The sequence below is a fragment of the Oncorhynchus kisutch genome, linkage group LG2, assembly GCF_002021735.2.
Source record: "Oncorhynchus kisutch isolate 150728-3 linkage group LG2, Okis_V2, whole genome shotgun sequence".
In the NCBI taxonomy this organism is placed as follows: domain Eukaryota; kingdom Metazoa; phylum Chordata; class Actinopteri; order Salmoniformes; family Salmonidae; genus Oncorhynchus; species Oncorhynchus kisutch.
In genome coordinates, this window is record NC_034175.2 from 69,598,578 (window position 1) to 69,623,144 (window position 24,567).

Here is a 24,567-nt window from a genome sequence, read left to right on the forward strand (position 1 = left end):
TGCCTGTTCAGAGTATGGCATTAGTCATGTGGGTTAACTGCCTGTTCAGAGTATGGCATTAGTCATGTGGGTTAACTGCCTGTTCAGAGTATGGCATTAGTCATGTGGGTTAACTGCCTGTTCAGAGTATGGCATTAGTCATGTGGGTTAACTGCCTGTTCAGAGTATGGCATTAGTCATGTGGGTTAACTGCCTGTTCAGAGTATGGCATTAGTCATGTGGGTTAACTGCCTGTTCAGAGTATGGCATTAGTCATGTGGGTTAACTGCCTGTTCAGAGTATGGCATTAGTCATGTGGGTTAACTGCCTGTTCAGAGTATGGCATTAGTCATGTGGGTTAACTGCCTGTTCAGAGTATGGCATTAGTCATGTGGGTTAACTGCCTGTTCAGAGTATGGCATTAGTCATGTGGGTTAACTGCCTGTTCAGAGTATGGCATTAGTCATGTGGGTTAACTGCCTGTTCAGAGTATGGCATTAGTCATGAAGGGTTAACTGCCTGTTCAGAGTATGGCATTAGTCATGTGGGTTAACTGCCTGTTCAGAGTATGGCATTAGTCATGTGGGTTAACTGCCTGTTCAGAGTATGGCATTAGTCATGTGGGTTAACTGCCTGTTCAGAGTATGGCATTAGTCATGAAGGGTTAACTGCCTGTTCAGAGTATGGCATTAGTCATGTGGGTTAACTGCCTGTTCAGAGTATGGCATTAGTCATGTGGGTTAACTGCCTGTTCAGAGTATGGCATTAGTCATGTGGGTTAACTGCCTGTTCAGAGTATGGCATTAGTCATGTGGGTTAACTGCCTGTTCAGAGTATGGCATTAGTCATGTGGGTTAACTGCCTGTTCAGAGTATGGCATTAGTCATGTGGGTTAACTGCCTGTTCAGAGTATGGCATTAGTCATGTGGGTTAACTGCCTGTTCAGAGTATGGCATTAGTCATGTGGGTTAACTGCCTGTTCAGAGTATGGCATTAGTCATGTGGGTTAACTGCCTGTTCAGAGTACGGCATTAGTCATGTGGGTTAACTGCCTGTTCAGAGTATGGCATTAGTCATGTGGGTTAACTGCCTGTTCAGAGTATGGCATTAGTCATGTGGGTTAACTGCCTGTTCAGAGTATGGCATTAGTCATGTGGGTTAACTGCCTGTTCAGAGTATGGCATTAGTCATGTGGGTTAACTGCCTGTTCAGAGTATGGCATTAGTCATGTGGGTTAACTGCCTGTTCAGAGTATGGCATTAGTCATGTGGGTTAACTGCCTGTTCAGAGTATGGCATTAGTCATGTGGGTTAACTGCCTGTTCAGAGTATGGCATTAGTCATGAAGGGTTAACTGCCTGTTCAGAGTATGGCATTAGTCATGTGGGTTAACTGCCTGTTCAGAGTATGGCATTAGTCATGTGGGTTAACTGCCTGTTCAGAGTATGGCATTAGTCATGTGGGTTAACTGCCTGTTCAGAGTATGGCATTAGTCATGTGGGTTAACTGCCTGTTCAGAGTATGGCATTAGTCATGTGGGTTAACTGCCTGTTCAGAGTATGGCATTAGTCATGTGGGTTAACTGCCTGTTCAGAGTATGGCATTAGTCATGTGGGTTAACTGCCTGTTCAGAGTATGGCATTAGTCATGTGGGTTAACTGCCTGTTCAGAGTATGGCATTAGTCATGTGGGTTAACTGCCTGTTCAGAGTATGGCATTAGTCATGTGGGTTAACTGCCTGTTCAGAGTATGGCATTAGTCATGTGGGTTAACTGCCTGTTCAGAGTATGGCATTAGTCATGTGGGTTAACTGCCTGTTCAGAGTATGGCATTAGTCATGTGGGTTAACTGCCTGTTCAGAGTATGGCATTAGTCATGTGGGTTAACTGCCTGTTCAGAGTATGGCATTAGTCATGTGGGTTAACTGCCTGTTCAGAGTATGGCATTAGTCATGTGGGTTAACTGCCTGTTCAGAGTATGGCATTAGTCATGTGGGTTAACTGCCTGTTCAGAGTATGGCATTAGTCATATGAACACTTTACTCTGCTTTTCTTAATCGGCGTCAGGTCATAATTGAAGTAAGCATTTGCCTGATTAAAGCACCTGGTTTTCTGAGCAACCTTTAGAATGATTAGGACATGTGAAGGTCTTAATCAGCGTTCCAGGGGTGTATTTGATCTGTGCATATGCCAGCACCAGCAACACAAGCCTCCCTGTTATGGGCAAATGAAGTGAATTTGTAAAAACTAAAAGTACGCATCTTAAATAGTTTTCACAAACAAACTGTATATGTCCGAACTCCTAATCAAATAGTCTTGGCAAAAATAACATGGTCCCTGTGGTAGGACATTTATTTATTTACAGTCCCATCAGGTGCCTGATTTCAGATGTGTCTGTGTAAACAGGTGTATTTGGGAATTTGTTTTAATCAAACTATTATATTAATCTGACTATCCAAAATAATGATAGTGTTATTTTACTTATTATTTGTTACTTTTATTTTTTATTTTCATTAAAAATATTAACTGCATTGTTTGTTAAGGGCTTGTAAGTCAGCATGTCACTGTAAGGTCTACACCTGTTGGTTAAGGGCTTGTAAGTCAGCATGTCACTGTAAGGTCTACACCTGTTGGTTAAGGGCTTGTAAGTCAGCATGTCACTGTAAGGTCTACACCTGTTTGTTAAGGGCTTGTAAGTCAGCATGTCACTGTAAGGTCTACACCTGTTGGTTAAGGGCTTGTAAGTCAGCATGTCACTGTAAGGTCTACACCTGTTGGTTAAGGGCTTGTAAGTCAGCATGTCACTGTAAGGTCTACACCTGTTGGTTAAGGGCTTGTAAGTCAGCATGTCACTGTAAGGTCTACACCTGTTGGTTAAGGGCTTGTAAGTCAGCATGTCACTGTAAGGTCTACACCTGTTGGTTAAGGGCTTGTAAGTCAGCATGTCACTGTAAGGTCTACACCTGTTGGTTAAGGGCTTGTAAGTCAGCATGTCACTGTAAGGTCTACACTGTTGGTTAAGGCCTTGTGAGTCAGCATGTCACTGTAAGGTCTACACTGTTGGTTAAGGCCTTGTGAGTCAGCATGTCACTGTAAGGTCTACACTGTTGGTTAAGGCCTTGTGAGTCAGCATGTCACTGTAAGGTCTACACCTGTTGTATTCAACGCATTTGACAAATACAATTTTATTTTATTTTATTTGATGTCACATAGGACTCAATGAAGGGTGTGTTATTGTGAGTAGGGATTCACCTAGTGCTATTACTCTGAACTACAGTACAATAGATCACAGCCTCTCTGAGCCTTTGACGTGCATGGAGCTAACTAGTACAGATCTGCTTTAAAGAGGCATTTATGAGTGGATCAGAGCAGAGGAATGTTGTAGTACAATGATGTCTGATTCATCATTACCTTGACCTAATCATGGACAGTGTGGACAGAGAGATCAATATCAAGTCAGAGGAACCTTTCACTCCAGAGTCTCTAATCTAAACTCTAACCTCCCCTGTTCTCACTAGATGATTTGGAGGTGAATAAAATGTCAGAAGACAGTTTTCAATGGAGGGAGATAAGTGATGTGATGTTGATGACTATGGTTATAGTAATGATGATGATGGTAATGATGGTGATGACTATGGTTATGGTAATGATGACGGTAATGATGATGGTGGTTGTGATGATGGTTATTTATTAGACATTTTGCAGGATGAGATCTCTTGAGGTGCACCATTTTGTTTTCAAGAGTGTCCCCCCCAAAAAACTACTGCTACAACTACTAATACAACTAATATAAACTACTAATACAACTAATAAACTACTGCTACAACTACTATAAACTACTAATACAACTAATAAAACTACTGCTACAACTACTAATACAACTAATAAACTACTGCTACAACTACTAATACAACTAATAAAACTACTGCTACAACTACTAATACAACTAATAAACTACTGCTACAACTACTAATACAACTAAGATAAACTACTGCTACAACTACTAATACAACTAAGATAAACTACTAATACAACTAAGATACACTACTAATACAACTACTAATAAAACTACTAGTACAACTAATACAACTACTAATACAACTAATAAAACTACTAATACAAGTAATACAACTACTAATACAACTAATACAACTACAACTAATATAAACTACTAATACAACTAATACAATTACTAATTCAACTAATCAACTACTGCTACAACTACTAATACAACTAATATGAACTTGTCACGATCGTCGTATTGAGGAGACCAAAGCGCAACGTGATGTGAATCTTTTTAATGATGGATGAAAACAAACACGAAGAACACTAAACAAACAAACAAAATATCAAAACAAATGTGACCATTAATAAACTTCTGCTACAACTACTAATACAACTAATAAAAACTACTAATACAACTTTTTTATTTATTTTTTACCTTTATTTAACTAGGCAAGTCAGTTAAGAACAAATTCTTATTTTCAATGACGGCCTAGGAACAGTGGGTTAACTGCCTGTTCAGGGGCAGAACAACAAATTTGTACCTTGTCAGCTCGGGGGTTTGAACTTGCAACCTTCCGGTTACAATTAATAAAAACTACTAATAAAACTACTAATACAACTAATAAAACTACTAATACATCTAATATAAACTACTAATACAACTACTAATACAACTAATAAAAACGACTAATAAAACTACTAATACAACTAATAAAAACTACTAATACAACTAATAAACTACTGCTACAACTACTAATACAACTAATAAACTACTGCTACAACTACTAATACAACTAATAAACTACTGCTACAACTACTAATACAACTAATAAACTACTGCTACAACTACTAATACAACTAATAAAACTACTGCTACAACTACTAATACAACTAATAAACTACTGCTACAACTACTAATACAACTAATAAACTACTGCTACAACTACTAATACAACTAATAAAACTACTGCTACAACTACTAATACAACTAATAAACTACTGCTACAACTACTAATACAACTAATAAAACTACTAATACACCTACTAATACAACTAATAAAACTACTGCTACAACTACTAATACAACTAATAAAACTACTAATACACCTACTAATACAACTAATAAAACTGAGTATCTATAATAAACTTTTTTTTTAAATCCTCTCACTGTCAACTGTGTTTATTTTCAGCAAACTCAACATGTGTAAATAATTGTATGAACATAACAAAATTCAACAACTGGGACGAAAACTGAACATGTTTCACAGAAGTGGAATAATGTGTCCCTGAACAAGGGGGTGGGGGTCAAAATCAAAAGTAACCGTCAGTATCTGGTGTGTCCACCAGCTGCATTAAGTAGTGCAGTGCTACTCCTCTTCATGGACTGCACCAGATGTGAAGGTTCTTGCTGTGAGATGTTACCGCATTCTTCCACCAAGGCACCTGCAATTTCCCGGACATGTCTGGGGGGGAATGGCCCTAGCCATCACCCTCCGATCCAACAGGTCCCAGATGTGCTCAATGGGATTGAGATCCAGGCTCTTCGCTGGCTAGGGCAGAACACTGACATTCCTGTTTGCAGGAAATCACGCACAGAATGAGCAGTATGGCTGGTGGCATTGTCATGCTGGAGGGTCATGTCAGGAGGAGCCTACAGGAAGGGTACCACATGAGGGAGGAGAATGTCTTCCCTGTAACACACAGCATTGAGAATGCCTGCAATGACAACAAGCTGTGATGCTGTGACACACCGCCCCAGACCATGACGGACCCTCCACTTCCAAATAGGTCCCGCTCCAGAGTACAGGTGTAATGCTCATTCCTTTGATGATAAACTCGTCAGTGAAGAGCACTCTTTGCCAGTCCTGTCTGGTCCAGCGACGGTGGGTTTGTGCCCATAGGTGACGTTGTTGCCGGTGATGTCTGGTGAGGACCTGCCTTTCAACAGGCCTACAAGCCCTCAGTCCAGCCTCTTTCAGCCTATTGCGGACAGTCTGAGCACTGATGGAGGGATTGTGCGTTCCTGGTGTAACTCGGGCAGTTGTTGTTGCCATCCTGTACCTGTCCCGCAGGTGTGATGTTCGGATGTACTGATCCTGTGCAGGTGTTGTTACACGTGATCTGCCACTGCGAGGGCGATCAGCTGTCCCTCCAGTCTCCCTGTAGCACTGTCTTAGGCATCTCATCTAAGTTATATTCCTCAAGAATCAATGTCCTCATATCATTAAAAATGGATGTAGAGATTTACCCTTGAATATATACAGGGAAATTTAAGTTGATACATAAAAAATTAAAAAAATGGTACCAATGCAATTGTCTTCTGTTTTTGGGGGTGACAGACAATACATTGTGCAATAGTGGCATCCAAGAATGAATCTCCAGAGATTAAGGTCTTGGGTAGTGTCACGACTTCCGCCGAAGTTGGCTCTCCTGCCTGTTCGGGCGGTGCTCGGCGGTCGTCGTCACCGGCCTACTAGCCACCACCGATCCCTTTTCCTGTTTGTTTTGTCTTATTAGTTGCACCTGTGTCCTATTATGTTTTCCTGATGGGCTTCCTTATTTAAGGCTAGTAAACCCGCCCTTGTTTTGTGCGGGATTAATCTTGTGTTACGTGTTGTGTTGTTGGGTGTGTTCGTGCTCCGGACCGGGTACCCCGTGTTTTGGGTTGGTCTGTATTTTTCGTGCCCTGTGTTTTGGGCATTGTATTTTGGTGCCATATTGAAGCTCTTTGCGCCTGATTCTTACCTCACACACCTAGTCCCTCGGGACAGGTATGTTTCTATACTGTAGATGACATCACCACAGTCTAGGATAGGAAGCCGTAGTTGGGTACCTAGTTCTTCCCAATGGATACAGTAAAACAATTCTTAGATCTGTATAGTAACCTAAGCTTATAGTTCATTGTTTTTCTAATATAATCAATATACTTTCTCACCAGACACCTTGGTATTTGTAGTTGTCCACATATTCAGAACCGTCCAGAGTAGTGATGCTAGTCGGGCGGGTGGGTGCGGACAGCAATCGGTTGAAGCATTTAGTTTTACTAGCATTTAAAAGCAGTTGAGGGCCACTGAAGGAGAGTTGTATGGCATTGAAGCTCATTTGGACACCGTGTCCAAAGAAGGGACGGATGTATACAGAATGGTGTGGTCTGCTTAGAGGCTGATCAGAGAATCACCAGCAGCAAGAGGGACATCATTGATATATGCAGAGAAAAGAGTCGGCCCAAGAATTGAACCCTGTGGCACCCCCATAGAGACTGGCAGAGGTACAGTCAACAGCCCTACGATTTGACACACTGAACTCTGTCTGAGAAGTAGTTGGTGAAACAACTCTGTGATTGACAGAGTTGAAAGCCTTGGCCAAGTCGATGAAGACGGCTGGTTATGATGGTTATGATGATGATGGTGATGATGGTCATGATGGTGATGATGGTTATGACGATGATTTTTATTTATTTTTATTTCACCTTTATTTAACCAGGTAGGCAAGTTGAGAACAAGTTCTCATTTACAATTGCGACCTGGCCAAGATAAAGCAAAGCAGTTCAACACATACAACGACACAGAGTTACACATGGAGTAAAACAAACATACAGTCAATAATACAGTATAAACAAGTCTAAATACGATGTGAGCAAATGAGGTGAGATAAGGGAGGTAAAGGCAAAAAAGGCCATGGTGGCAAAGTAAATACAATATAGCAAGTATGTGGAAGAAGCAATGGAAGAATGTGCAAAGTAGAAATAAAAATAATGGGGTGCAAAGGAGCAAAATAAATAAATAAATTAAATACAGTAGGGAAAGAGGTAGTTGTTTGGGCTAAATTATAGGTGGGCTATGTACAGGTGCAGTAATCTGTGAGCTGCTCTGACAGTTGGTGCTTAAAGCTAGTGAGGGAGATAAGTGTTTCCAGTTTCAGAGATTTTTGTAGTTCGTTCCAGTCATTGGCAGCAGAGAACTGGATGGAGAGGCGGCCAAAGAAAGAATTGGTTTTGGGGTGACTAGAGAGATATACCTGTTGGAGCGTGTGCTATAGGTGGGAGATGCTATGGTGACCAGCGAGCTGAGATAAGGGGGGACTTTACCTAGCAGGGTCTTGTAGATGACATGGAGCCAGTGGGTTTGGCGATGAGTATGAAGCGAGGGCCAACCAACGAGAGTGTACAGGTCGCAATGGCGGGTAGTATATGGGGCTTTGGTGACAAAACGGATTGCACTGTGATAGACTGCATCCAATTTATTGAGTAGGGTATTGGAGGCAATTTTGTAAATGACATGGCCAAAGTCGAGGATTGGTAGGATGGTCAGTTTTACAAGGGTATGTTTGGCAGCATGAGTGAAGGATGCTTTGTTGCGAAATAGGAAGCCAATTCTAGATTTAACTTTGGATTGGAGATGTTTGATATGGGTCTGGAAGGAGAGTTTACAGTCTAACCAGACACCTAAGTATTTGTAGTTGTCCACGTATTCTAAGTCAGAGCCGTCCAGAGTAGTGATGTTGGACAGGCGGGTAGGTGCAGGTAGCGATCGGTTGAAGAGCATGCATTTAGTTTTACTTGTATTTAAGAGCAATTGGAGGCCACGGAAGGAGAGTTGTATGGTATTGAAGCTTGCCTGGAGGGTTGTTAACACAGTGTCCAAAGAAGGGCCAGAAGTATACAGAATGGTGTCGTCTGCGTAGAGGTGGATCAGAGACTCACCAGCAGCAAAAGCGACCTCATTGATGTATACAGAGAAGAGAGTCTGTCCAAGAATTGAACCCTGTGGCACCCCCATAGAGACTGCCAGAGGTCCGGACAGCAGACCCTCCGATTTGACACACTGAACTCTATCAGAGAAGTAGTTGGTGAACCAGGCGAGGCAATCATTTGAGAAACCAAGGCTGTCGAGTCTGCCGATGAGGATGTGGTGATTGACAGAGTCGAAAGCCTTGGCCAGATCAATGAATACGGCTGCACAGTAATGTTTCTTATCGATGGCGGTTAATATATCATTTAGGACCTTGAGCGTGGCTGAGGTGCACCCATGACCAGCTCTAAAACCAGATTGCATAGCAGAGAAGGTATGGTGAGATTCGAAATGGTCGGTAATCTGTTTGTTGACTTGGCTTTCGAAGACCTTAGAAAGGCATGGTAGGATAGATATAGGTCTGTAGCAGTTTGGGTGAAGAGTGTCCCCCCCTTTGAAGAGGGGGATGACCGCAGCTGCTTTCCAATCTTTGGGAATCTCAGACGACACGAAAGAGAGGTTGAACAGGCTAGTAATAGGGGTGGCAACAATTTCGGCAGATCATTTTAGAAAGAAAGGGTCCAGATTGTCTAGCCCGGCTGATTTGTAGGGGTCCAGATTTTGCAGCAAATTCAGAACATCAGCTGAACGGATTTGGGAGAAGGAGAAATGGGGAAGGCTTGGGCGAGTTGCTGTGGGGGGTGCAGTGCTGTTGACCGGGGTAGGAGTAGCCAGGTGGAAAGCATGGCCCGCCGTAGAAAAATGCTTATTGAAATTCTCAATTATGGTGGATTTATCAGTGGTGACAGTGTTTCCTATCTTCAGTGCAGTGGGCAGCTGGGAGGAGGTGTTCTTATTCTCCATGGACTTTACAGTGTCCCAGAACTTTTTTGAGTTAGTGTTGCAGGAATCAAATTTCAGCTTGAAAAAGCTGGCCTTGGCTTTTCTAACTGCCTGTGTATAATGGTTTCTAGCTTCCCTGAACAGCTGCATATCACGGGGGCTGTTCGATGCTAATGCAGAACGCCATAGGATGTTTTTGTGTTGGTTAAGGGCAGTCAGGTCTGGGGAGAACCAAGGGCTATATCTGTTCCTGGTTCTAAATTTCTTGAATGGGCATGTTTATTTAAGATGGTTAGGAAGGCATTTAAAAAAAATATCCAGGCATCCTCTACTGACGGGATGAGATCAATATCCTTCCAGGATACCCCGGCCAGGTCGATTAGAAAGGCCTGCTCGCTGAAGTGTTTCAGGGAGCGTTTTACAGTGATGAGTGGAGGTCGTTTGACCGCTGACCCATTACGGATGATGGTGATGACGGTGTGTTGGGGATGTATCAGAATAGTTGGGTAACATAGATAAGATGTTTTATTTTCATTATATGCTTGTGAGTTACTTCTCATTTAGAATGTATCTTGTTGTACTATAGTGGTGGCCATTTGCAGTTATCCTTTCTCTGTCCTGGGGTCAGTTACTTGGGCCCCAGAGAGGGGAGGGGTCAAGCTTGTCTTCATATGTAAACATATCTTTTAAACCATGTGAAGGGATGATTGAGGGGCAACCAATTATCTCTTGGCTCCACAATGTGGGTGTGCCAGTCACTGTGTCTCTGTGATCTTGTCCAGGAGGGGTGTATTTGATATATGCCTGTTGATGAGGTTTTGTTTTTGGTCCTGAGTGGTACCAAGAGCGAGATAAGAACATAGTTTAGGAGACAAAGCTGAACGATAATTTAAAGCCAATGCTGTCTGGCTATGTGTGTCTTTGCTATAAAGGATCTCAGTTGCAATGTGTAAGGACTCTCAGAGAATTCATTTATAGACACTGAATTAATCTGAGAGTCACAGGGTTGTGATGGAGCTCATATAATTAAAGATGGACTTCATGATAACTCTGACTTGTGTGTGGTTTGCTCTCATGATTTGGTAAATATAGGAAATTTCCACTATAGGTGATAGTTAGGATGATGATGTTGATGATGGTTATGATGATGATGTTGATGATGGTGATGGTGATGATGATAGTTATGATGGTTATGATGATGTGATGATGATAATGGTTATGATGGTGGTGGTTATGATGATGATGGTTTGAATGGTGATGGTTATGATGGTTATGATGATAATGATGATGATGGCGATGGTGATTATGATGATAGTTATGATGATGGTGATGTTGATGGTGATGATGATTGTTATGATGATGGTGATGATGATGGTTATGTTGATGGTGATGGTTATGATGATGGTGACGATGATGGTTATGATGATGATGGTGATGACGATGATGGCGATTATGATGATGGTGGTGATGGTTATGATGATGCTGGTTATGATGATGATGGTCATGATGGTTATGATGATAGTGATGATGATGATGGTTATGATGGTGGTGGTTATGATGACGATGATGATGGTTATGATGATGATGTTGATGGTTATGATGATGATGGTGGTTATGATGATGGTTATAATGGTGATGGTGATGATGATAGTTATGATGATGGTGATGATGATGGTGATGATGATTATGATGACCGTTATGATTATGGTGATGATGATTGTGATGATGATGGTTATGTTGATGGTGATGATGGTTATGATGGTGATGATGATGGTGATGACGATGATGACAATGGTGGTCATGATGATGATTATGATGATGGTGGTGATGGTGATGATGATGGTTATGATGATGGTTATGATGATGTGATGATGATAATGGTTATGATGGTGGTGGTTATGATGATGGCGATGGCGATGGCGATGATGGCAATGATGATTATGATGATGGTGGTGATGGTTATGATGATGCTGGTTATGATGGTTATGATGATAGTGATGATGATGATGATGATGGTGATGATGATTATGATGATGATGGCGATGATAATGATGATGATGGTGATGGTGGTTATGATGATGGTTATGATGGTGATGATGATTATGATGATAGTTAAGATGGTTATGATGGTGATGATGAGGATAAGGATAATGTATGCACAAATAATTCCCCCCTACACACACAATAAGTGTCATCAACATGCTCTAAAGCAGAGCTTGTTTAGGTCCCAGGGGGTCGAAACACTTCTGGTTCTAATAAGGGAATAATTTAGTCCTGGGACACCAGGTGAGGACAAGGTAGAAATGTGTTTATGCCCTTCAGCACCAGGATTGGGCAGCCCTGCTTTAGAGCAATGTACTGTAACTGTGTTCATTGTGTTTTAACCCGTGTGTGTGTGTGTCTGTGTCTGTGTGTGTGTGTGTGTGTGTGTGCGCGTGTGTGTTTAGATATTCTGTGCCCCGTCGTTTGATGATAAAATCCTGGAGGTGGTAGCAGTGTTTGGCAGTATGCAGATGGCTGTGTCCAGAGTCATCAAACTGCAACACCACCGCATAGCACAGGTAACAAACACACACACTCACTCACACACACACACACACACACACTCACACACACACACACACACACACACACACACACACACACACACACACACACACACACACACACACATACACACACTACCTTTACTCTACTGTATTCTTTCATCCAATGACTCTTTCCTCCACTGTCAGTGTCGGTCAGTGAAGATCACTATCCTGGGAGATGAGGGTGTTCCTATCCAAGTGGACGGAGAGGCCTGGGTACAACCTCCTGGAGTCATTAAGATCCAACACAAGAACAGAGCCCAGATGTTGACCAGGGACAGGGTAAGAAAGAGGACCAACAGTCAATAGAGATGATATGGGGAGGGAATCAGAGCTGGATTCAATCCCTATTGTGGAACATGGAATGGGGATTGGACCATTCCATGTTAAACTGTTATGTTTTTTGGGGGGGATTGGACCATTCCATGTTAAACTGTTATGTTTTTGGGGGGGGATTGGACCATTCCATGTTAAACTGTTATGTTTTTTGGGGGGGATTGGACCATTCCATGTTAAACTGTTATGTTTTTGGGGGGGGATTGGACCATTCCATGTTAAACTGTTATGTTTTTGGGGGGGGATTGGACCATTCCATGTTAAACTGTTATGTTTTTTGGGGGGGATTGGACCATTCCATGTTAAACTGTTATGTTTTTGGGGGGGGGATTGGACCATTCCATGTTAAACTGTTATGTTTTTGGGGAGTGATTGGACCGACATGTACAGTGTTTACCTTAAACGCTATCTCTGCAAACATGGGAAAATTGCCTTTAAACTCTCTAACTCTGATCTTCTGCAATATGGATTGAATCCTATCTTAAACTGTTACTGTATGCCCTGTCTCTGACTCTGTCCCTGTTACTGTCTTTGTCTCGGTTTCTCTTTGTTTCTGTCTCTGTCTGTCTCTCTTTCTGTCCCTTTCTCTCTCTGTCTTGGTCTGTGTCTCTGTGGACGTTAACTCCTTTCCTTCCTGTGTCTCCTCCCCGTGTCCGTCCCCGTGTCCCTCCCCGTGCCCCTCCCTGTTGCTCCTCCCTGTGTCCCTCCCTCTGTCCCTCCCTGTGTCTCCTCCCCGTGTCCCTCCCCGTGTCCCTCCCCGTGCCCCTCCCTGTGCCCCTCCCTGTTGCTCCTCCCTGTGTCCCTCCCTGTGTCTCCTCCATGTGTCCCTCCATGTGTCCCTCCCTGTGTCTCCTACCTGTGTCCCTCCCTGTGTCTTCTCCCTGTGTCCCTCCCTGTGTCCCTCCCTGTGTCTTCTCCCTGTGTCCCTCCCTGTGTCTTCTCCCTGTGTCCCTCCCTCTGTCCCTCCCTGTGTCCCTCCCTGTGTCTCCTCCCCGTGCCCCTCCCTGTGCCCCTCCCTGTTGCTCCTCCCTGTGTCCCTCCCTGTGTCTCATCCATGTGTCCCTCCATGTGTCCCTCCCTGTGTCTCCTACCTGTGTCCCTCCCTGTGTCTTCTCCCTGTGTCCCTCCCTGTGTCCCTCCCTGTGTCTCCTACCTGTGTCCCTCCGTGTCTTCTCCCTGTGTCCCTCCCTGTGTCCCTCCCTGTGTCTTCTCCCTGTGTCCCTCCCTGTGTCTTCTCCCTGTGTCCCTCCCTCTGTCCCTCCCTGTGTCCCTCCCTGTGTCTCCTCCCCGTGCCCCTCCCTGTGCCCCTCCCTGTTGCTCCTCCCTGTGTCCCTCCCTGTGTCCCTCCCTGTGTCTCCTACCTGTGTCCCTCCCTGTGTCTTCTCCCTGTGTCCCTCCCTGTGTCCCTCCCTGTGTCTTCTCCCTGTGTCCCTCCCTGTGTCTTCTCCCTGTGTCCCTCCCTCTGTCCCTCCCTGTGTCCCTCCCTGTGTCCCTCCCTGTGTCTTCTCCCTGTGTCCCTCCATGTGTCCCTCCCTGTGTCTCCTACCTGTGTCTTCTCCCTGTGTCTTCTCCCTGTGTCCCTCCCTGTGTCCCTCCCTGTGTCTCCTCCCTGTGTCCCTCCCTGTGTCCCTCCCTGTGTCTCCTCCCTGTGTCTCCATGTGCAGGCATTTGAGAACACTCTGAAGTCGTGGGAGGACAAGCTGAAGTATGACAAGCTGCCCTTGCGGTCTCACCTTTACTCCCAGCAGTCTGTGGACCTGGCCACTGAGGAGGAGGTGGCCCTCGTACAGCTGGTTGCCCGCGCTGCAGACGATCTCATCACCAGGTATATATACACACACACACACACACACCACCTTTTATTCCTTTTTAAACTGTTATCTTGAATAATATATCTGTAAACACTCTGTCCAGTCAGCAGTCAGAATGATGCCCTCTGACCTCTCCCCTTGTCCAATCACAGGATCTGTGAGGCAGCCAAGACCAATGGGCTTTTAGAGCAGGAGCTGGCTCACGCCGTCAACGCCTCATCACACGCCATCAACAAGACACACCCCAAGTTAGCCGAGGTTAGACATCATCAAGAGGATATGAGGAGTCATGTGAGGAGGAGTCATGTGAGGAGGAGTCATGTGAGGAGTCATGTGAGGAGTGATGTGAGGAGTGATGTGATGTGAGGAGTCATGTGAGGAGTCATGTTAGGAGTGATGTGAGGAGGAGTGATGTGAGGAGTCATGTGAGGAGTCATGTGAGGAGTGATGTGAGGAGGAGTGATGTGAGGAGGAGTCATGTGAGGAGGAGTGATGTGAGGAGTGATGTGAGGAGGAGTCATGTGAGGAGTGATGTGAGGAGTGATGTGAGGAGGAGTGATGTGAGGAGGAGTGATGTGAGGAGGAGTGATGTGAGGAGGAGTGATGTGAGGAGGAGTGATGTGAGGAGGAGTGATGTGAGGAGGAGTCATGTGAGGAGTGATGTGAGGAGTGATGTGAGAAGTGATGTGAGGAGTGATGTGAGGAGTGATGTGAAGACTGTGTGTGGGGTGAGGACTGTGTGTGAGGTGAGGACTGTGTGTGAGGTGAGGACTGTGTGTGGGGTGAGGACTGTGTGTGAGGTGAGGACTGTGTGTGAGGTGAGGACTGTGTGTGAGGTGAGGACTGTGTGTGAGGTGAGGACTGTGTGTGAGGTGAGGACTGTCTGTGATGTGAAGACTGTCTGTGATTCCAGCTGTCTAATATCGTGTTTGTTTGTATTGCCTTGAACACAGAGTATGGCCAGGAACACTGCTATAGAAGTAGCCAGCAATGTGAAGGCTTTACACAACGAGACTGAATCACTTCTGGTGGGACGAGTATCACTGGTGAGTTACAATCTAGGAGGCTAAGCAACGTCTATGATCAGTTCAGCCTTTCCGTATTCTAACAATAACCATTAGGAGGGAAAATCAAGACTGACCTTAGATCAGCGTCTCAGGGCAACCTCATCTTACTCACATTCTCTGTGGAGAATATGTGTTTATCTCCTTCATACCAACTCCTGTATGTATGTGTGTGTGTGTGTGTGTGTGTGTGTGTGTGTGTGTGTGTGTGTGTGTGTGTGTGTGTGTGTGTGTGTGTGTGTGTGTGTGTTGTGTGTGTGTGTGTGTGTGTGTGTGTCCATGTGTCTGTGTGCGTGTGTGTGTGTGTGTGTCCATCCACAGCAACTGGAACCCTCAGATGAAGAGTCTTTATCCAGTGCTCTGCAGAGTGTGGAGATGGAGCTAGGCAAACTTGTAGATATTCCCTGGTTATACCATATACTGCAGCCTAATGAAGATGAGGTGAGATTACACATACTAGTAGATATTCCCTGTTTAAACCATATTTAGGGCTCCTGAGTGGAGCAGCGGTCTAAGGAACTGCATCTCAGTGCTAGAGGCATTCTACAGACCCTGGTTTGGTTCCAGGCTGTATCACAACCGGCCGTGATTGGAAGTCCAATAGGGTGGCGCACAATTGGCCCAGCGTCGCCGGGTTAGGGTTTGGCCGGGGTAGGCCGTCATTCTAAATAAGAATGCCTAGTTAAATAAAGGTTAAATAAATCAAATGTAAACATCGCAAGATGCGTTTAGATAATACACACTAGTACACTGCTCAAAAAAATAAAGGGAACACTTAAATAACACAATGTAACACCAAGTCAATCACACTTCTGTGAAATCAAACTGTCCACTTAGGAAGCAACACTGATTGACAATACATTTCACATGCTGTTGTGCAAATGGAATAGACAACAGGTGGAAATTATAGGCAATTAACAAGACACCCCCAATAAAGGAGTGGTTCTGCAGGTGGGGACCACAGACCACTTCTCAGTTCCTATGCTTCCTGGCTGATGTTTTGGTCACTTTTGAATGCTGGCGGTGCTTTCACTCTAGTGGTAGCATGAGACCGAGTCTACAACCCACACAAGTGGCTCAGGTAGTGCAGCTCATCCCGGATTTGACATCAATGCGAGCTGTGACAACAAGGTTTGCTGTGTCTGTCAGCGTAGTGTTCAAAGCATGGAGGCGCTACCAGGAGACAGGCCAGTACATCAGGAGACGTGGAGGAGGCCGTAGGAGGGCAACAACCCAGCAGCAGGAACGCTACCTCTGCCTTTGTGCAAGGAGGAGCAGAGGAGCACTGCCAGAGCCCTGCAAAATTACCTCCAGCAGGCCACAAATCTGCTCAAACGGTCAGAAACAGACTCCATGAGGGTGATATGAGGGCCCGACCTCCACAGGTGGGGGTCGTGCTTACAGCCCAACACCGTGCAGGATGTTTTTCATTTGCCAGAGAACACCAAGATTGGCGAATTCGCCACTGGCGCCCTGTGCTCTTCACAGAAAAAGTAGGTTCACACTGAGCACATGTGACAGACGTGACAGTCTGGAGACGCCGTGGAGAACGTTCTGCTACCTGCAACATCCTCCAGCATGACCGGTTTGGCTGTGGGTCATTCATGGTGTGGGGTGGCATTTCTTTGGGGGGCCGCACAGCCCTCCATGTGCTCGCCAGAGGTAGCCTGACTGCCATTAGGTACCGAGATGAGATCCTCAGACCCCTTGTGAGACCATATGCTGGTACGGTTGGCCCTGGGTTCCTCCTAATGCTAGACAATGCTAGACCTCATGTGGCTGGAGTGTGTCAGCAGTTCCTGCAAGAAGAAGGCATTGATGCTATGGACTGGCCCGCCCGTTCCCCAGACCTGAATCCGATTGAGCACATCTGGGACATCATGTCTCGCTCCATCCACCACAGACTGTCCAGGAGTTGGCGGATGCTTTAGTCCAGGTCTGGGAGGAGATCCCTCAGGAGACCATCCGCCACCTCATCAGGAGCATGCCCAGGCGTTGTAGCGAGGTCATACAGGCACGTGGAGGCCACACACACTACTGAGCATCATTTTGACTTGTTTTAAGGACATTACATCAACGTTGGATCAGCCTGTCGTGTGGTTTTCCACTTTAATTTTGAGTGTGACTCCAAATCCAGACCTCCATGGGTTGATAAATTTGATTTCCATTGATCATTTTTGTGTGATTTTGTTGTCAGCACATTCAACTATGTAAAGAAAAAAATATTTTATAATTCATTCAGATCTAGGATGTGTTATTTTAGTGTTCCCTTTATTTTTTGAGCAGTGTATATATTCCCTGGTTATACCATATATGGCAACCTATTGAAGATGAGGTGAGATTACACACACTTCTAATCCTACACCTGTGTCCCTCTCAGGACCCCTCGTTAGAATATGGCAAGAGCAACAGTCGTAGCAGCATGTTCAGAATTGTGCCAAAGTTCAAGAAAGAGAAAGCTACCAAGAAGACCAACCCTCAGTCAGGTAAGTCTTCGTCTTTTTTGTCTCTCTCCACAGGCTAAAGATATGCAGTAAATGGTGCCATCTAGAACCTGAAAGGGTTATTCGGCTGTCCCCAGAGGATCACTTTTTAAATAGCCATTTTTGGTTCCAGGTAGAACCCTTTTGAATTTCAGGTAGAACCCTTTCCACAGAGAGTTCTACATGGAACCCAAAATTATTCTATCTGGAATCAAGAGGGTTAGACAGCCGAGGAACCCTTTTGGAACCCTTTTTTCTAAGAGTGTACGCACCACACATACAGAGTTGTATACTTTTACGTTATATCTAAGATCTTTAAGGTATCTATATGGCCTACATTTTGTGGTTGTAATGCATTATAATCACCCAGTGTGGTGTCAGGGATTGTCTCTGTGATTTCCGTCTGCCCTGGTCCTCAGTCTGACCCATCCATCCAAGAGCACCCCTCTTCCTTCTGTTCATGGTCTCATCCACCTGTTTACACGTTTACAGCAGTCACAAACCAAGGCCAAAGACAGGGGGAGGGGGCTGGACGCAGGGCCAAAAACCCAGGGGTTACCCAGAGAAAGAAAAATCCTGTTTCAGAACACAATTTCTCCTTCATGACGACTGATACAACAGAACATTGACTACATTTGTTTATGAATATTACTAGAAATTGAACATGAAAAAAGCTATTGTTTTACTGTGTTTATGAATATTACTACCAATTCAACACGAAAAATATATTTTTTGACTGTATGTTTATGAATATTACTACCAATCGAACATGAAAATCAGCCATTTTTATTGTATGCTGTAGCTGCACTCTTCAATCTAGATTAGATTGTTTTGGGGTGGAATAAGATCCCATATAATGCATACAAATAGAATGCCAGGGGTTGGCCGGTCTTCTGCTTCAGGACCCCTTCTGATTGGTTGGGAGTGTTAATCCCGCCCACAGTGAGGAAGAGCAGGGATTGGGTGGGGCGTTCCATCAGGTTGCACAGGCTTCCGCCATCCTTCTCCCTCCTACTTCCTGTACGTCTGTGTTCTGATTGGTGGATAACCTGCATGCCCTTAGCCTCTGTGGAAGGCCATTGGCCACAGCCGTTTCCGACCAACCAACCTCCAACATCTATGCTAACTCCTCCTCTTTTCCGCCAGCCGCTGCCGCCTCTCTTCCCTCTCCTCCTCCTCCTGTCTTCCCTTCCCTCTATTTTGATTTCCTCTCTCTGATTGTGTGTGTATACATGAGTGTGTGTGCGTGTGGATGTGTGTGTGTGTGTGGGAGAGAGGGTCTCAGACACTGAGTGAGCACATTCTTGCTCTGTGCACTGCTTACGTGTGTAGTGGAGCGATGGGGTACAGAGGAGGTAGGAGTCTGGCTGGAGCAGCTCAGTCTGGGAGAGTACAGAGATACCTTCACACGCCATGACATCAGAGGCTCTGAACTGCTGCACCTGGAGAGGAGGGACCTGAAGGTATACACACACGCACACACACACAACACACAAACGTAACACACACACACTTGAACAAACACACACACATGTACACACACATGTACACACACACACACACACACACACACACACACACTGTTACTTCATCTACCACCAGATCAACTCTCTTTCTCTCTGTTTCTCTCCATCTCTTTCTCTCTGGTTCTGTTGGCCGTTAACTGTCTTCCTGTTTGCTAATCTGTGCTGCACTGCTCTGCTTGGCTTCCACTGTGTGTGAGAGTGTTGCTTACCTCCCGCGGAGACTGGCTGTAACTCACTAACCCCGCAGTCTTCACTGGTACTATGTGTGAACTGGGAAAGGAACAGACCTGGGGAAATGGGATAGGGTTGAGGGAGGACTGGCGTAGGGAAGGAGGGGCTAGGGGAGTGAGACTGCTCAGGAAGGTTGGGTGAGGGAGGGTTGGAGCTGGGGTAGGTTGGTACCACAGACTGAGATAAGAAGCTGTTTTAGGTCAGAGCGATATAGAGACAATGTTCACGGACAGAACGCAACAACTCCCAGTAATACTGACCCCAGGGGTGTGAGTGGACCTTTAGAGTACTGCTGAACATGGGTGGCTTGGAGTTATAGGAGAAAGATGTTCAATGTTGACTCCACACTGAGAAAATACCTCAGGGAGAAACAAGAGGTGTATTAATTAGTCAGATTCCGTTTGTATAACATCTTGTCTGTGACACAACATTTTGAGACCGTTCAATGTTTACGCTAAATCAAAGAAAATCACATTTTATTGGTCGCATACACATATTTAGCAGATGCTATTGTGGGTGTAGCAAAATGCTTGTATTCCTAGTTCCAACAGTGCAGTAATATCTAACAATACACAACAGTAATCTAAAAAAGTAATCAAAAATTTAACAGACAGGGAAGGACATAGATGAATTTGTCCAATAGAAACTCTCGTTTTCGTTGCAAAATGTTTTCTGTTTGAAGTAAACGGTTTTGCAACGGATTCCGATTAATGATACACTCCCAGGGATATCCCACACTTCATTACCCCCATAACCTCCTTACAGATGATGGAGTCATTTAGACTGTTCTATTTCACATTGTTTATCAGAGTTTCACGTGCCAATTATCCTAATGGATCTATAGAAGGTGAAGTGAACGACGGCAAAGCAAGTAGATGACTTTTTTGACATGAGACAATAATAGTTTTGCACTCATCCTTACGAGCGACTTGCCTAACATACCTTGGATTGTGCCAGTGTTTCTCTGCCTGTGTCCCCTCATTCCAAATCTGTCCACTCCATTTCTATGACAAAACCACCATTATCTGTTGAAAAAACATAATTGGAAGTAAAAGGAAAATATCCTAAACGCTATTACATAATTATAATTGATCCTTTTTAGGAACATGGTAACACTTTATGTAACACTTGCAGTTACAATGCATTATGATGCATTTATATGCAATTGTAAGACTTGTCATATGCATGTAAGAGGAGCTTATAATGTTTGTTTTTTTGTCTGTACATTTTTTTGCAGCATAGAAGTATTAAGTAAGGGATAAATGCAGACGTTCTGTACATTACTTTGGAAATAATGGACTACGCACCATTGCAGGGTTCATTTTCCAAGGTAATGTACAGAACGGCTTATACCACAGTTGACAAAGAAAACAATATGAAAGCACACATTTACTGCTATAAATACTTTTTGTTGTTGATATTTAAATTTTTCGATTAGTTCATTATTTATGGACGTGAGCCAGACATTCATTATTTATGTTCCGTTGCCATGCTCAGTGGCAGCGTTCTAATCCCTTGCTTGCTGCTAGCAAGCTAGCCAACTAGCTTGCTAGCAGCTAGCGTCCCACCTCGACAACAGCCAGTGAAATTGCAGGGCGCCAAATTCAAAACAACAGAAGTCCCATAATTAAAATTCCTCAAACATACAAGTATTTTACATAATTTTCAAGGTAAACTTCTTGTTAACCCAGCCACAGTGTCCGATTTCAAATAGGCTTTACGGCGAAAGCACACCAAACGATAATGTTAGGTCAGTACCGAGTCACAGAAAACCATACAGCTATTTTCCAGCCAAGGAGAGGGCTCACAAAGTCAGAAATAGTGATTCAATTAATCACTAAGCTTTAATCTCTCTGGGATATTTGGGACGGTAGCGTCCCACCACACCAACAGCCAGTGAAAGTGCAGGGCGCCAAATTCAAAATAACAAAAATCTCATAATTAAAATTCCTCAAGCATACAAGTATTTTACACCATTTTAAAGATAACATTCTCATTAATCCAGCCACAGTGTCTGATTTCAAAAAGGCTTTACAGCGAAAGCACCACAAACGATTATGTTAGGTCACCACCAAGTCACAGAAAAACACAGCCATTTTCCAGCCAAAGAGAGGATTCACAAAAAGCAGAAATATAGATAAAATGAATCACTAACCTTTGATGATCTTCATCAGCTGCCACTCATAGGACTTCATGTTACACAATACATGTATGTTTTGTTCGATAAAGTGCATATTTATATCCAAAATCTCATTTTACATTGGCGTGTTATGTTCAGTAGTTCCAAAACATGCGTTGATTTTGCAGAGAGCCACATCAATTCACAGAAATACTCATAATAAACATTGATAAAAGATACAACTATACATGGAACTTTAGATAAGCTTCTCCTTAATGCAACCGCTGTGTCAGATTTAAAAAAAATCTTTACGGAAAAATCACACTATGCAATAATCTGAGTACGGCACTCAGAGCCCAAACCAGCCAAAGAAAAATCTGCCATGTTGTGTAGTCAACATTAGTCAGAAATTACATTATAAATATTCACTTACATTTGATGATCTTCATCAGAATGCACTCCCAGGAATCCCAGTTCCACAATAAATGTTTGATTTGTTTATTTGTTCGATAATGTCCATAATTTATGTCCAAATAGCTACTTCTGTTAGCGCATTTTGTAAACAAATCGAAAGTCACGAAGCGCGTGAAGAGCAGACGAAATGTCAAAAAGTTCCATTACAGTCTGTAGAAACATGTCAAACGATGTATAGAATCAATCTTTAGGATGTTTTTAACATAAATCTTCAATAATGTTCCAACCGGAGAATTCCTTTGTCTGTAGAAAAGTAATGGAATGCGAGCTAACTCTCTCATGAGCGCGCGCCACTAGCCCGTGGCACTCTGCCAGAACACTGACTCACTACCCTTATGAGTCCCTCTTTTACAGTGGAAGCCTCAAACAAGTTTCTAAAGACTGTTGACATCTAGTGGAAGCCTTAGGAGGTGCAACATGACTAATATCCCACTGTATCTTCAATAGGGAATGAGTTGAAAAACGACCAACCTCAGATTTCCCACTTCCTGGTTGGATTTTTGATTAGGTTTTCACCTGCCATATGAGTTCTGTTATACTCACAAACAGTTTTAGGAACTTCAGAGTGTGTTCTATCCAATACTAATAATAAAATGCATATAACATGCATATATTAGATAAATATTCTAGTTATATGCATATTATAGCTTTTATGGCAGACTAGCAGGCAGTTTACTCTGGGCACCATATTCATCCAAGCTACTCAATACTGCCCCCCAGTCACCAAGAAGTTAATGCCAGAAATACAGTGCTTGCGAAAATTCACCCCCTTGGCATTTTTCCAATTTTGTTGCATTACAACCTGGAATTAAAATCGATTTTTGGTGGGTTTGTATTTTGAATTAAGCAACATACCTACCACTTTGAAGATTTATTGTGAAACAAACAAGAAATAAGACAACAAAACTGAAAACTTGAATTTGCAAAACTATTTACCCCCTCAACGTCAATATTTTGTAGAGCCACCTTTTGCAGCAATTATAGCTGCAAGTCTCTTGGGGTATGTCTCTATAAGCTTGACACATCTAGCCACTGGGATTTTTGCCCATTCTTCAAGGTAAAACTGCTACAGCTCCTTCAAGTTGGATGGGTTCTGCTGGTGTACAGGAATCTTTAAGTCACATCACAGATTCTCAATTGCATTGAGGTCTGGTCTTTGACTAGGCCATTCCAAGACATTGAAATGTTTCCACTCAAGTGTTAATTTAGCAGTATGCTTAGGGTCATTGTCCTGCTGGAAGGTGAACCTTTGTACCAGTCTCAAATCTCTGGTAGACTGAAATAGGTTTCCCTCAAGAACATCCTTGTATTTAGCGCCATCCATCATTCCTTCAATTCTGATCAGTGTCCCGGTCCCTGCAGATGAAAAACATCCCCACAGCATGATGCTGCAACTACCATGTTTCACTTTGGGATGGTTTTCTCGGGGTGATGAGAGGTGTTGGGTTTGCACCAGACATATCATTTTCCTTGACGGCCAAAAAGCTCAATTTTAGTCTCATCTGACCAGAGTACCTTTATGTTTATGTTTGGGGAGTCTCCCACATGCTTTTTGGCGAACACCAAACATGTTTGCCTATTTTTTTCTTTAAGCAATTGCTTTTTGCTGGGCACTCTTCCGTAAAGCCCAGCTCTGTGGAGTGTACCTCTTAAAGTGGTCCTATGGACAGATACTCCAATCTCCACTGTGGAGCTTTGTAGCTCCTTCAGGGTTATCTGGGGCGGCATGTAGCCTGGTGGCATTTTGCTACAGAAGCATTTTGCTACACTCGCATTAACATCTGCAAACCATGTGTATGTGACCAATAAAATTGTATTTTATATGATTTAGTGGTTAGAGCATTGGACTAGTAACTTAAAGGTTGCAAGAGCGAATCCCAGAGCTGACAAGGTAAAATCTGTTGTTCTACTCCTGAACAAGGCAGTTAACTCAGTGTTCCTAGGCCGTCATTGAAAATAAGAATTTGTTCTTATCTGACCTGCTTGGTAAATTAAGGTAAAATAAAAAACAAATAGATATCTTTGGTGTCTTTTTTGCCTCTCTGATAATGCCCTCCCTGCCTGGTCCGTGAGTTTTAGTGAGCGGCCCTCTCTTGGCAGGTTTGTTGTGGTGCCAAATTCTTTTCATGTTTTAATAATGGGTTTAATTGTGCTCTGTGGGATGTTCAAAGTTTCAGATTTAAAAAAATTATCCAAACCTGATCTGTACTTTTCAACAACTGTGTCCCTGACCTGTTTGAAGAACTCCTTGGTCTTCATGGTGCCCCTTGCTTAGTGGTGTTGCAGACTCTGGGGCCTTTCATAACAGGTGTATATGTACTGAAATCATGTGACAGATCATGTGACACTTAGATTGCACACAGGTGGACTTTATTTAACT

The 24,567-nt window shown here is 43.7% G+C and overlaps 1 protein-coding gene across 4 annotated transcripts in view; it reads left to right on the top strand.

The window, feature by feature from the left end:
- The window catches only part of LOC109905228 (diacylglycerol kinase eta-like), a 118,108-nt gene that overhangs the window by 87,508 nt on the left and 6,033 nt on the right, over positions 1 to 24,567 (top strand). For 2 of the 4 annotated variants that reach the window (XM_031800827.1, XM_031800830.1), the window contains exons 21-28: positions 12,003 to 12,116; positions 12,291 to 12,425; positions 14,144 to 14,304; positions 14,443 to 14,548; positions 15,244 to 15,336; positions 15,676 to 15,795; positions 17,735 to 17,840; positions 19,170 to 19,300. In XM_031800827.1, the coding sequence (XP_031656687.1) occupies positions 12,003 to 12,116; positions 12,291 to 12,425; positions 14,144 to 14,304; positions 14,443 to 14,548; positions 15,244 to 15,336; positions 15,676 to 15,795; positions 17,735 to 17,840; positions 19,170 to 19,300 (966 nt within the window). The remainder of the gene's footprint in view (positions 1 to 12,002; positions 12,117 to 12,290; positions 12,426 to 14,143; positions 14,305 to 14,442; positions 14,549 to 15,243; positions 15,337 to 15,675; positions 15,796 to 17,734; positions 17,841 to 19,169; positions 19,301 to 24,567) is intronic. The other 2 variants (XM_031800833.1, XM_031800838.1) reach the window with 1 other exon arrangement.